This window comes from Zonotrichia albicollis, chromosome 4 (assembly GCF_047830755.1).
Source record: "Zonotrichia albicollis isolate bZonAlb1 chromosome 4, bZonAlb1.hap1, whole genome shotgun sequence".
NCBI lineage: Eukaryota > Metazoa > Chordata > Aves > Passeriformes > Passerellidae > Zonotrichia > Zonotrichia albicollis.
Genome location: NC_133822.1, coordinates 51,126,194 through 51,140,688, shown reverse-complemented (window position 1 = coordinate 51,140,688; position 14,495 = coordinate 51,126,194). Strand labels below are relative to the sequence as shown.

Below are 14,495 nucleotides of genomic sequence, written 5' to 3'. Positions count from 1 at the left end.
GCAGCACAAGCTGACATCTTCTCATTGTGTTTCGGTTCCTGGTCTCCAGGATGGTACAAAATCAAGATGTGGCATTTGTGAATAAGAATAATTTTGGGGAAGCTGAGGTGGTCTTTTGTGACACTCTGGATTTCTTCCTTTGCTGATGTGTGAAATAAAAGACAAGGCATGGGTAATTCATTGGTTGGAGGGATTTTTTTTAACTCTTGCAGTTACAAATACTAGCAAATTAGCAATATTTTTGTGCTTCAACAAAAAATGAGTATTTGGCACAATAGATATGTGTGTTCATAGTGTATGTGTGTATTTTATGGCACTGACAGGAGTGTTAAGATAGGATAGCATTGCCATTGATATGGAGAATGTGGCAGGTTTAAGTTCTGTGTATGGAGGAGCAGTGTGTCTGGTTCATGTGTTTCCTCTCTGTTGAAGAAACCACAATATAGTTTGCATAGCTTTCTTCAAGTCAAAGGCAGCCACTGGCAGTGTAGCCATCTCTGAAGCCTCCACTCTTTACCTGAAGTGGAAAGAATAAGGAACTACAAGAGTTTACCATCAGGGCATATAAGTGCTACCATGTATGTGGTTGGAGAAAAAAATTAAGAAATATGAACTATTGCATTAATGAAAAAATGCAGGCTGCTTGAACATGCTGGTTTTTAAATTGCTTTAAGGTTTTTCAGAGGAGTCATACAGAGATGATTTGTTTTCATTTTTTTTTTTTGCTTTTCCCCTAATAAAAATCAGAATTATTAATTTACATCTAATATTTTTTACAAGATGGCTCAAGGATTAGTATCCTACTGTGGGGAAAGGATTATAATATCCCACTCTGCCTTCCCATCACATTTCAGAAGAGCTCGCTGGTGGCAATCATCTCACTTCTCTTCAGACTTGCATAACACTTATATTTGCATCTAAACTGCTTGTCCAGGCTCACTTAAGCCAGCCTAACAGGCACTTCTCAACCACTGGAAAACAAATTGTGCTCTAAGAGCCTTGTTTCTTTTAGGAATTAGAGGAGGGAGGTACAACTGATCCTTCAGGGGAAGTGTTGGCAGAGCAGATGTCTAAAGTAGAGCAGGGGACTCTTGTCCTCATTCTTTCCACCAGCACGTACAGGTGCTGCAGTTTTATTGCTCCCATGCAGACAGTACCTATAGTTAGGGTGGGAGCCTTAAAGCTTTTGCAGATTTGGCCCTTGTGTGACAAAAGTTCTTAACGTTTTACTGAGGAGAGCATGAAGGCGTTGGAGGAGCAAACCAGCCTACAGCTTCCTCCTTTTTCAGGTTGAACAGTTTGGGTGAACAAAGGGTAAGTGCTGTACACATCAGATTCTAGGCTGGGTATGTATTGGTTCCAATATGGAGACAGAAGGCTGTGGTGAGGGGTCTGCAGATATTCTAAACAGAGTGTGCTAGACTGAGTCTGTGCTGCCATGCCTTGTCAGAAAGTGAGCACTTTTATGACCAGCTAAACTGATTCAGTCTGTATACCCAGGAACACTGCAGCACAGAGGAGATGAGAAGCCAACTGGAGGAGAGGCATCCCTTTGTATTTACTAAACAGAGGGGAGCAGGGATTAATCCTTCTGTGGTACTCTAGCATTGTGGACCATCTGTCTAGACAGTTGCCCTGATTTGATGGTATTCACTGTTAACTCGCTACTTGAATAGCACTTTGTTTTCTTTTGGGTTTGCTTTGGCTTTTGCTTTTGCTTTTTGTTTTGTTTTCTTAGTCAAACTGAAATGAAAGGAAATCCTTAAACCAGTGAGGGGCAGCTATGGAGATAAGTAATAAGTTGTCTGCAAAATGGCTTACCCTGTTTGGAAGCCACAGCCCATCACCTCCCATATGGTGTTCTGCTGAGGGTGTAGACAGCTTTGCATTTTTTGAGTAAGGCAAAGGATTGTCAAATGATTTAAGGTGAGAATAGAGGGGGTTTTGTCCTTGTCTCTGTTCTTGTTCTCAGGATCTGTCCCTTATGTAAATAAGATGCTAATTTTGGCTCCATCATGCTTTTGTGTGTAGGCTATTTCTCTCAGGGACAGTTCCCCAGAATTAACCAAATGGCATCCAAGGCTGTGTAATGACTAGAAAAAGAATGCTTTGGCTCTGAATTATCACTGGGAGGATATCAGAGGTGTTGTCTGGCAATATTTTTTTAACTTTCCAGTGGAACTGGCACTGGCGTAAAATTTGTTTTGTGGATCTCTTAGCCAGGTGGTAAGCAAGGCCTGGAGTTATAACCTGATAACAATAGTTAAGTTAAAATATGTATGCTAAATGAGAGAACTTGTAGCAGATGTGGAAGAGACACAGATTGGAGACAGGCAAAAGCTAAAAGCATAATCTGAAACAGTAGGTGCAAGGAGCAAATGGAGGAATTGGAGTCGACTGTTTCACTTAAAGGGTAACTAGCATATGGAACAAGTTACCTGAGAAGGACATTGACATTAAAAGTAGAAATAAATTCCAGACAAGCCTTTGGAGAGAGTTGAAACATATGGAAAAAAAATAAAACCTAACAGGAAAGTATGGTGGAGATCAAACAAGCAGGCAGACATGTTGGGCTGGGGGTAGGTCTTTCTCTAGATCATAAAATCCCTTTGTCTGGTAGACCAATGGGAGATCACTGTTCAGGCCCTAGGGAATATTTACCTTTCACAGTAGCACTGTAGTTTAATGGAGTGGCAAAACTTCAGTTCATGCTATGGAATTTTGAAAGCATCTTCCTTTCCTTAGAGGCTGTGCAGGGCTTGAACTGTAAAAGCATTGTCACACATAGTACCCCTGTTGAGGGGCACTATTGCCCTGTCTCTGATTCAGAGAGGACTGCCCTTCCTGCTCCTCAGTGCTTACATCATTGCCATTAACAAAACTTTTTTCCCCTCCTTATGGCAGGAAATGTCTAGTACTGAATTCATGTTTGCAATTTTCCTCAGTGTACTTAACATAGGCAAGGCATGGTTCAAGAATGGATTATGTAGAAACTGTTCAGAATTTCCTTTCATCTTAATTGAGGTCATTTGCCTTCAGATGAAAATGTCACTGACTTAAAAGCACAGGAAAAAATATATAAGTGAAGATTTACTGTCATAGCTAATGAGAAAATTTTGTGTTGCTGTCTTTCAAAAGATATTTAATTTTCAGGATGTGGAAAAGCTTTAATATTTCAGAGAAACTATGGGAAGTTACATATATATTTTTTTCTTCTGACATTGAGACTCAGAATGAATTATTTGGCAGTTATTTGAAAGTTCTGAATAGTGAACAAAAGCAGGGGGAAAAGGCAACTAAAGTATGTAGGAACAAATCAGCAATGATACTGCAATGAATGTGAATTGTCTTTATGCCAGGTGGGCTGGTGACTTGCAGCAATAATAATGCTGAAAGGAAATATATTTGCAACTATGTATCTTCCTAAATTCTGAGTATTGATGTAAAGAAAACCTATTAGCATTTTAGAAAAACTACTACCTTTACCCCCCACCAAATCCCACCTTTAGCCTCAAAACCAATCAGCAATCAAAAGTATAAATTGAGGGAAGAAAACTTGGATATGTTGGATCCTTCCTCTTTGGTGATGATTTTTGTGCTGATGTGATTTCCTCACACAAGCTCTTGAGCTTCTCAGGTAAAATAATGAACCAGCTAACAGTCCACATCAACTGCCCCTTCCTATCTGTGCTAGTGGTAATACTTTGTTGAATACTTGAGCAAAAACTTAGGTCTCCTGGAAAAACCCCCAAATCCTAAATTATGTTTTCATGTAAGTGAAATCATAATTGGAGGAGGATTTCTGGTGTGCTGGCAAGAAGGGGTTGACAATAATTTTTAAATGAGTATAGGAGTTGTAAAGGATCCTGCAGCTCATGTTATCAGTTCCCTTTTTTTTTTAACAGAACTGTGTATCTTTCTAGTGAGTCAGACTCTATTTTTCTTACAGGAAATACTGACTGAATCATCAAACTAGACCATTTTCTTACAGCATGTGATTGTGCAAGAATGTGCAGCCTTTAGTCCTGCAAGACTGTGGAAGTCTGTTCATGGAGAAATCTTTTGTGAGACTGTTAATTAAAGCAAAAAGTTTTTAAAGTTGCTTTTTTTTCACCCCCAGACTGTTTACACCATGGCTCAGTTTCCTTTCCCGCAACTGGCAGAATTGAGGGAGAAATATACATACAATATTACTCCTTTCCCTGCAGCAGTAAAATCAACTTCATTTTCAGGGTAAGTTTGAAATGCACTGCTTATGGTGTATAAAGTTATTGTTTACCCTTTGCAGATGAAAAGGCAGGTGGATCCTCCCTTGTATGCTTCTAAAAAAGATAAAAATGCTTGATAATATTCACATTTAAGAATGTATCTTCCTTAATTCTCTTATGTTCTCTTTTGACAGCAGGTTAGGCAGAACCAGAGACAGTGATGAAGAGAATGACTTAGATGATGAAGACTCAATTGCCAATGCAATTGGTTGTCTTGGACCATTAAGTGGGTTTTTGGCACCAGAGCTCCAAAAATACCAAAAACAGATGAAAGGTAAAAGTGACTTTAATTTTGGAAAACACAATTAAATCTATATGACCTGGCAGAAATTATCTGCAGTTCTGTCTGTGAAAGCTGCTATGGAAGATGTGTTTTCTGTGCACACAGAGGTTACAGCAGGTACCAAATGAATTGTTCTGTCCTCCATGAAGCTGTTGCCAAAGCCAGGTTGGAAGGCTGTAGGTGTGCGGTAAATGATGGTGTGAGTTAAGGATTTGGCTGCAGTAATAGTAACAAAACAAGCCCATAGTGTTGCTCAGACACAAAAAAAGAACCATATTTGAAAAAATTCTACTCTAAATCCATGCATATTTCTGAGACAGCTGTTAAGTAGCCAGCATTTTCTGAAAGGAGTTCCTTTAATACATTATCTTGATCTTTATTAACATATGCATAGCTAATACTGGAACCTATCAGCAATGAGTGAACTCTGCAGGTGATTTCACTGCCCTTTTGGCCAAACCTCCAGATTGTTGTATGTTTTGGATATATTCAAAATGTCACCATTTTTCAAATCCTTCTGCAAGGAAATTTCTTGACAGAATTGTATGAACGCCGGTGCAAATTCTCTATAAGCAGTACAAAATGCTGATCCATACAAGAAAAGTAGCAGCCTTTATGAAATGGTACTTGATAAACAGTGATTTCACAGTATCTTGGGAGAGGCCATTTTTATTTATCCCAAACTCACCATCACCTTACCCTCAAAAAACCCCAGACTGATGTAACAAGTTGCTGTTCACGCTTCATCTTTCTTGTGTCTTGGTTTTACTGAGACCTGTAAGCTGCAATTTTCCTTGCTGTGGTGTTTTGTTTTTCCCTTCCTGGGGGACTCTCTGCCTGCTGCTTCAAACTAGTACTGAGTCAGAACATCAAACTGCTGTTGCAAACTAAGCCAAAGACAAATAAACATTCCTTGAAAAAGAATTATCCTCCTGACCCTGTAGTGCCAGGTTGGTGCATCAGAAACAGCTGTGAAAATAAACAGCTCTGCTGCTGATGCTCTGCAGCTGTTAGCCAGAGACGCTCTCAAGTTGTCTGATCCTCAGCTGCTCTGTGCCTATCCTTTTTGTTGCTACTAGCAGCTTTCTCCCTGTGGTATTCTCTTTCTTGATGCTTCTTGCTGGTAGCACTAGGTTGGTTGTTTAATTTCATGCCTGCTTGACTGTAATGTATTTTATAACTTGAATTTTTGGCCTCTACAACAATAATAATCTGTTATTGAATTACTTCAGTGGTGGCTCAATGTACTTTTGGATATTTGAGAAGCTATGCTTACAACTTTGGACTGCCATGTTAATTGACTTTTGCACTCTTTAACCTCCCTTCAAACCTCTGATAATCTTAAGCAGTAGTGCTATTTATAATACTTCTTATTGTAAATAGCCCAGCTTAGTTAAATAATATACATATTATAATAAAATTTTAATTGAAGACTACAGTTAAATAAGATGGTAGGAATCAGACACAGACTTCCCTTGGAAATAAGCTACAGAAGTACAGATACATCTCTTAAGTATGACAATTTATTCCTCACCTCCACTTTATTCCCTCCTTCTACAGATCAGAATGAAGAACAAAGTCTTGGTTCCAGTAACATTGCAGAATTAAGTCCAGGAGCAATAGATTCTTGCAGAAGTGACTATCAGACTGCTTTTAACAGCATGATGATGGAGCGTATGACCACTGATATTAATGCACTGAAAAAGCAATATTCCAGGATAAAGAAGAAGCAGCAGCAGCAGGTTCACCATGTGTATATCAGAGCAGGTAACACATCCAAAATGTGCTTCATTCCCTGATTTATCGCAAACTAACTTCATCAGGCAAATGACATTCTTTTATATTTAGGCAAATAGACAAAATAAGAAAGACTGATGATATAACATTGTAATAAGTGATGTAACATTACCAGTAAAGTGGGTACCACTTCATGCAGGCAGAAAACAAGAAGGTGATATTTCTTCTTCTTTTGTCAGGATCTGAAGATGATGACCCTGGGGTTTTCTTAGGTCCCAGGGACCAACCAAACAATGGTATTTAAAAGTGGCTTTGCTATCTGGGTGCATTGTGTTGATCTCGCTGATTAAAAAACTTTAAGTCTTTGGCATTTTTGGGATTGACATATTGATGCACTGAAAAAATTGAATGCAGAGATGAGGATGCTTCAGATCATGTGGCAGGTGGATTCCTAGCTGGTCTGTATTATCTAAACTCCTCTGAGTTCATCTGGGCATGGCAAATTATGCAACTGAAGGAACTGGCTTAGATGTTCCATTGTGGCTGGCAGTTTCCTTAGCCATAATGATTCTGTTGTGAGGACTTAGCTGGACATCAGTCCCTTATTTAACAACCCATGTTATGGAATCTGTCACCCAAACTGTCAGACTCAGCAGTGCAAGGGTTGGCATGAAATGCACAGCTGAAGGTTTTACTGGGCGTGCAAGCTGAACACAGCCCACCCTGCTCATTCCTCCTGCTTAGGTGTCATCCTTCTAAGTTCGCTATTGAAATTCACTATGCAAATGGGTCACTCTGGAGAATTGTTATTTCTCTTCTAGATTGTCTAAACCTGTGCTACCAGGAGCATTGGAATACATGGAACTGCAATTTTTTATTTATGTGGTTTAGAAGGATTTTTTTTAAATATTAGTGAAGTGTTTTGCTTTGAACAGAGGCCAGCAGAAACAGTGCAAACAGTAAAATGTTGATTCCCAAGAATGCCAACCCCTACCTTCCAAACACAAATCTTTCTAATCTTACTAATCATGATACAGGGCTGGGTTTGTCATTTAATCAAACTGTCATCTAATCACTAATTCTGAGTCTACTACTCTGGCTTAATAATATGTGCTTTTATGCATTAATAGTACTTCAGTTTGTTTTCCATTTTCCAGTCACACAACCCTCATGGAGAGGCTTGTGTGACTGACCTCATATGGAGACTGAATTGTCTCTTGCTGTTGGAAGAGAAGTGAAGGAGAGGGGGAATATCAGAAGCCAAAATTAATGTTCAACTATTATAGTTCAATTCCAAAATCAAGATGCTATTTTTAAAATTATGTATTTTCATGGTATTCCTGGCTTTGGGATTCCCCACAGGTGCAAAGCAGTAAGGGAGGGCAGAAAATCCTTATATATAGAAGGTGCTGCTTTGTGTTCAACTCTAAGACATAAGTGAAATTCAGTGATGATTGTTAAGTTTGGGTTGTTTTTTTTAATATACATTCTGTCCTACAAACCTTTGCCATATCTCAATAAAGGTATCAAATTTGGTGGTAGATCCTTAGAACATTAATTTGTTTTGTTCTTTAACAATACTATGTTTCTTTTAAATGCTTTCTTTCAGACAAGGGGCCAGTTACCAGCCTCCTCCCTTCTCAGGTAAACCATTCCCCAGTGATAAACCACCTCCTTTTAGGAAAGAAGATGAAATTGAATAACAAGTCTCTCAAAAATGCTGTAATTCACATCCCAAGCCATGCTACGGGGAAGATGTCTCCCATTCCCCAAGAAGATCTTAAGACAAAACTGAACTCTCCATGGCGCACTCACATCCGAGTCCATCGGAAGAACATTGCTAGGGCCAAAGGCCAGCTGGGCTATGGAGATACTGTAGGCCTGATAGATGAGCAGAGTGAGAGCTGCAAAACAAATAGTCCTGGTGCAAAGGAGGAGGCTTCCAAACATTCTGACTTTGGAGAAAGAGAAGAAGGTGGTTTGGATGACAGGACTAGTCGGAAAGCTGAGCAGCAGTCATCTGAGGCAGACTCTACGGACAGCGGTACAAACGTGTCCATGGTTCAGCTAAAACTGGAAGCACTGGAACTCACCTCAGATACCCAAACTGATGTGGAGCCAACATCCCATCGGTCCAGCCAGCCATGTTTGTCAGAGTCTTCCACTTCATCCAGAGACAGTGGAAACCTGGCTAAATCACCCCAGCCTGGGAACCCAAAGCCACAAGTCTTCAATCCTTTTCCCAGTGTCAAGCCTCTTCGAAAGTCAGCCACAGCCAGGAATTTAGGGCTATATGGCCCCACTGAAAGAACACCAACAGTACACTTCCCACAAATGAGCAGAAGTTTCAATAAATCTGCCAGTGGCAGCAGCGGGACAAGGAAACGATGATGTGCTGATACTCATTATTTCTGACAGCAACAAAAGAATTTGTATTGCCTTTTTTTTAATGTGTGCATGTGTATGTGTGTCCCAAAGCATTTCTAATTGCTAGTTAAGTAACAGGGACAAAAGTGGTTACCAGATATATAAATATGTGACTTTGAAAATTGTACTTCCATGATGTTATGGGATAGATTAGTGAAGATGCACTCTGGCACCCTATTGTTAATTCTGATGGTCCTGTGTAAAATAAATATTAATTTACAATGTGAAGCATACTGTTTCTTAAGGTCTAACTCAGACATTAAATCACCAGCTGCCTTTAACCCCTCAGACCCCATGGCTGCCTCCAGTCTAGCTGAGCTCAAAGGACCAATTGTCCAGTGCAGCAGACAGGTGTAACAGTTTTTGTCACTGTTAAGCAGCTTCCCCATCCGACCTCATCATCATACTCTGGGAGTAGCTGGAGAAGCCACCACAAACAGAAGCACAAGCAGCCCTAGCAATTAAAACTGTCACTTTGTGACATCTGACTTCAGATATTCTTGAGCAGCATGTTGTGCTTCTCTTCCCACAGCAATTCTCTGCTGATACTATTTTTAATATAAACCTAAACATTGAGCATGAGAACAGCAGACACAAATCCATCCACAACATAGGTTTGCTCTTTCTCTGTTACAGTGTACATACATACATTTCTGTTACTTACTGCTGGAGAGTTGCAGCACTATGAAATTAGGAATTAGGTACAACTATTTGTATAGTTGTATGATTATTATTCTGATGCATCTTGGCTTCAATGGATTTAAAAGCTATTATCTAGATTAGACTTGTAGTTAAATAATATTTGCCAGCTTAGCAGTAGGTAAAATATATGAATGTTCCAAAGTAGTTTAGGAGTTTAAATTCTATAAATAGAGTGATTAGATACTTAGAGTGCCACTTCCCATTAAAAGCCAACACATCAGCCACCATGTCAGTGGGATGTGCCCTCGGGCTTCCATGTCTTGGTTCCTCTGTGGTGTGAAAGAAAGTGATAAACTGAGTATTTATTTCCAAATCAAAAAGCAGAGCTGATAAATACAGTACGACAAGTATTTATATGTATATAACAGAGCAGACAGAGAAACTAAACCTACATCATTCAAGTTTAGGACTGCAAATTCAAGTACTCAAACTCCAAGAAATTCAGGTTGTTCTTAAATCATTGCAGCTCTGTCAGATGGTATGTACTGACTGTGATGCATTACCTTGATTCCAAGTTTCCTGTGGCATGAAAGGGCCAATATTTTAAACTGCAGTAATAATGAATCAGCACCATTGTATGTAATATCTTACTTGCTTTAAAAATTCTTTGTTAAATTTGCAAATTAATATATATCATTGTCTATGAATGTATTCCATAACCTATAGTATGTGACACCAGATTTACTGTATACCATAACTTATAAGCTGTACAATATACTCTGTTCAATGTTGTGGGAACAGTTTTATTTTGCTGTTGTTTCATATAAGTGTATGCATATAAAGTAATATACAACTATGAACACTATAATTATAAAACAGATGTAGGTCAGATCTTGCCCCTGCCTTATTTCCAGGCAATAGTAGTATTGTCACTAATGATTACTTACAACACTAAGTAAATTTAAAATAATGTAGAATTCAGTCTCTGATTATTGACTGTTTTTGCACTGAATTAGAAGAAATGGACTTCTCAAAAATTTTCCTGTGAATCATCCTCCCCAGTTTTTCTTAGCTTCAGTGTATCACACGGCTGTATGCTGAACCCATACAAATAAAAGGACTGTCAGTCTGTAAAACCTGCTAAAATGGTCCAAGTATGTGCATGGATTTTCAACATTTTATGAAGTAAGCAGTGGGAAATCAGTAAATTATGCATGGATATAGCTCTGGGGAAAGAACAACACATTCTAATGATTCAGAACTAATAGTAATTTACAAGTGTGCATTCAGGTCTTGGGCTGTTAGGATTGAGGTGAAGGAACCACAGCTGCTCAGTGCGTTAGTTTGATGATGCTTGCTGCAGGAAATTCTCTTAAAGCACTACTTGATGAGAAAATAGTGTGTCATGTTAGCTACCTCAAAGGTACATTTCTGTACCTCAAAGGATATTCACTCTCTACCTGAAATACTGTTGGAACATACAGCAAAAACAACTTCATTGCTTAGTACTGAGACAGAACATTAAGATGAGGCTCAGAGAACCAGGGAACTCCAGAGAAGTTTCCCATTATTGTTCCTTAAACAATCCCTTGAGAAAATGAGGTCTAGTGATGAAGGAAGTTGTGCTTGGAAGAGTGGCATCACAGCACTGAGAGTGCTGGGAAGTATGATGGTGGGAATCTGCTCTGTAAACATTTTGTTCTCCTTGAGTCTTCTTGTTCAAATGCTCTCTTCCATGTGACCAAATGACATTTCTCTTTGTTGGGGGCTTTTAAAATTCCTAGAGTTTTGTTTTTTGGAGTTCTTTTGGTGGTGTTTTTTGGTTTTGGGTTTTTTTCCCTTTGGGTTTGTTTTTTTTTAAAGGATTTTAATAGGATCATGTTGACTTTTACTTCTGAGCATATGTTTCACCATCATCAAATGAAAGCTTTCAAAGGGCAGGCAATTGATTCCATTTTGCAGACACTTACACGTCTACAAGTGGAAACAGGTCCACAGCTATTCAGAGATTATGAGAAACTGTCTACGCTTTGGGGGTAAAAATAGCAGATAGAAGAGATAAGTTTTTCAGAATTGTTCTTAGCAAAAATTGGTTTCATCCACAACTGTAGCTATTGTGCAAATTCAATTTTGTGTAACTCACAAAAATCCTACCTCCATTCAAAGCAACCTAAGTGGTTACTAGAAAGGCAGCAAAACATTCTTTCATGCAAAAGTAAAATGCAGCCCTTTACATAGCCCCATACATTTCCAACTCAGGTAAAAGCTCATTTTCAAAATTCAAGACTTAAAACCTGTATCAAACTTTCACAACATCTATTTAAAACTGCTTGAAATATTTCATACAGAAATAAGGTGAGTTGTTTCACTGTACTGTAGTTTTCCTTGACCTTCCTTGCAAGGAGTTATCTTGTGCCCATCCATGGGCAGTAGTAGCACCTGGCTGAGTGGCAGGGAGCCAGGATCATCTGACAGCAGCTCCACTGAAGTATGAAGAGATAGAAAACTCATCCAAATGCATACCTATTCTAGTCAATGCTTCATTTGCTCCAATTTTGCTTGTGTTTGATTGGTGAAAGATTCACTCAAGGCAGGGGGGTGCCCTAGAGGCCTGCCAGTGATCTGAGATGCGCAGTCATGCCAGGCAAGCACCCTAAGGCTGTGCGCCATCAGCCAGCAGGGACTGGGGAGGTGACAGATTTCTCAGGCAGCCAGAAGCTGCTCAGACACCTTTGCACACGTCTGTGTTAACAGTGGCCTTGGGAAGGTGGGCTGCTTTGTGGGAGGGGGGAATCCAGCACACTGCAGGAAAATGCACGGGTGAAGGAAGGGTCTCCTCTCACACCCTTCCCCAATGAGGAGCCCTCAGGGCTTGCACTGGCTGATGGGCTGATACGAGATATTTGACACAGTTTAGGACATAGAAGTGGTTTGCAGGGTCAGACCATGCTCAGGCCCAGCCTCCCCCAGTCTGCAGGATGCCATCTCAGCTGTGCTTTGACCTACAAGCAGCACACAGCACTTGCTGGCTCACCACAGGTTTAGAAAGAACCACAAATGCTACAAAATCTTTTTCTGATAAAACTATATCAAACCACACTGGTTTGCCACAAATTAGCAGGCAGGCGTGGTGGTGGCACCAGAGGCAATGTGTGTGGATGGAGAGCTTGAGAGGAGGGAAGGATCGACTCGTCCAGGCAAAAGGTACAAGAAGTTCTGAGGGAAAGCAAACTCCTTGGTGTCTGTGTGGCTTTTTAGGTTTTTAAATTTTAAACAACAAATGCATGACATGCTACTTCCTGCCCATTTTTGCTGTGTTCAAAGTGGTCATGGACTGGCCTGATGCTAGCAAGGTGCACATCCTGCAGTGGTACTGTCTGCCCACTTTGTACCTCAATGGCTGCTCTGCCCTGGCAGAGGGGAGGTGCCAGTGGAGAGCCCTCTGATGAGGTTCACTGTGACTCACTTCACACTGAGCTATCTAAAAGGGCCTCCTCTCATGGATGTGTATGGGGTTTTGTTCTTGCTTGTTGGTTTTCTGATGTTTTATATTTGTTGGTGTCATGGGGAAATTTTTTGATCTTTTCCTCATTTTTTGAATAATGCATCAGGAAAGACAAATGCTTTCTGCATCTCAGGACTCAATAGTTTTGCAACTATTCCCCTCTGTTTGGCTTGTATTTTGCCTTTGTGAACTCCCAACCCTTGCTGGTACTCATTGTCTGAGTGTTTGATGAGAGTTTTCAGGAAGACAAGGATAACCATGCTGATTGACTTAGCCCAGTGTCTTTTCTCTGACAACTGAAGGAAATGGCCAAGAATGGAGTCCTGCAGGAACACAGCACATCAGAGAATGGCAAGCTTTCCCTTGGGGCAGTCATCCAGTTTTGTCTGGGTTGAGTACACCACACAGAGCTGAGCTGGATGTTGGGCCGGCAGCTCACCCACAGCAGGGTGCTGATCTGGGCAGCTGTGTGCACAGCAGGGACCACAAACACTGGTTCATAAGCAGAATTTCCTCCTTCACATGGAAAGAACAATAATAATGGAGACATGGCCAAGAACGAAAAGAATAATAAACACCACAAAATGTGAACCTGAGGCAGCAGCTGTCATGGTGGTTCCTGCTGGGTGCTGGACTGCCTCTGTGGGCTCCACTTGAGCTTCCAAACTCATGGTGATTCTTCCCTTCCAGGCTGATTGGCCTCCCCTTGCAGGGGACATGACAAGGGACTTAGCTGGAGGGATCCTCCAAAGGGGCAGAAGGTGGGAATGGACTGGAAAGCCTCACAGGCCCTCAGAGGGTCAGACATGCTGAAAACCCCAGATCCAGTGCATCACACAGCCTGTTCAGTGATGAAGGGCTCATGGGCAGTAGTTCCCAGGCAGGTTTCACCCCCTTTTGGGCACAAGCAGTGGTGTTGCTCTGCTCCTGCTGCTCACAGTCCATGATGGCTCCTCCACCCTGCTTTCCTTTCCTAATCGTTCCAGCTGCTGTGGATGACACATGGGTACAAACCCAGAGTGAAGGGCAGGTGCCAGTCTGTGCAGACACATCACAAGGACTGCTGTGGAAGGAAGGTGTTCAGCCAGCAAGAAGAAAGTAACTTTGTTCTTAGGAAAAGTAGGAAAGGTCTCTAGCACCCACCCAGCATAGGCATAGAAGTCCAATGTTAAGACTTTGATAGGCCAAAGATTTACAACTCACCAGCAACGACTCACAGATGCTCAGGGAGAGGAGAGCTGAGTGGAACCTTACAAAGTATGAACCTGTAGTTCCAGGCACTGAAAAGAGTGTCAGAAATTGTACAATTTTTTTACCCAACTGTGACTTATAATTACAGCTTCTCTTACTCTTCTCATGACATCTCTTAATGAAATTAGATTCCTTTTTTACTTTATTTTTATTTTTCTTTTCATAAATGTAGGTCTATTGCTCTGTTTTATCTGCAGCAATGTACAGACCTGATTGTCTTCTGCTTGTTCCCACACTACTTACATTGGGCATACATAATGCCCTTTTGAACTCCAAATTACTGTGTATGATAATTTTTATACTGTTTCCCCTGCACTGGTAAACTTTTCACCCAGTTACAACAATACTGTTCAGTCTGGCCTCCAGAGCTCTCGGAGAAGAG

General features: G+C 40.6%; 1 protein-coding gene across 5 annotated transcripts in view; it reads left to right on the top strand.

Annotated features, from left to right (window-relative positions):
• Positions 1-10,503, top strand: part of TBC1D30 (TBC1 domain family member 30) — a 52,786-nt gene extending 42,283 nt beyond the window's left edge. For 3 of the 5 annotated variants that reach the window (XM_074539786.1, XM_074539788.1, XM_074539790.1), the window contains 5 exons: positions 4,121-4,233; positions 4,403-4,542; positions 6,112-6,318; positions 6,528-6,584; positions 7,898-10,503. In XM_074539786.1, coding sequence (XP_074395887.1) covers positions 4,121-4,233; positions 4,403-4,542; positions 6,112-6,318; positions 6,528-6,584; positions 7,898-8,679 — 1,299 coding nt within the window. In that variant the 3' untranslated portion in view covers positions 8,680-10,503. The remainder of the gene's footprint in view (positions 1-4,120; positions 4,234-4,402; positions 4,543-6,111; positions 6,319-6,527; positions 6,585-7,897) is intronic. The other 2 variants (XM_074539787.1, XM_074539789.1) reach the window with 1 other exon arrangement.
• Positions 10,504-14,495: the final 3,992 nt, after the last annotated feature.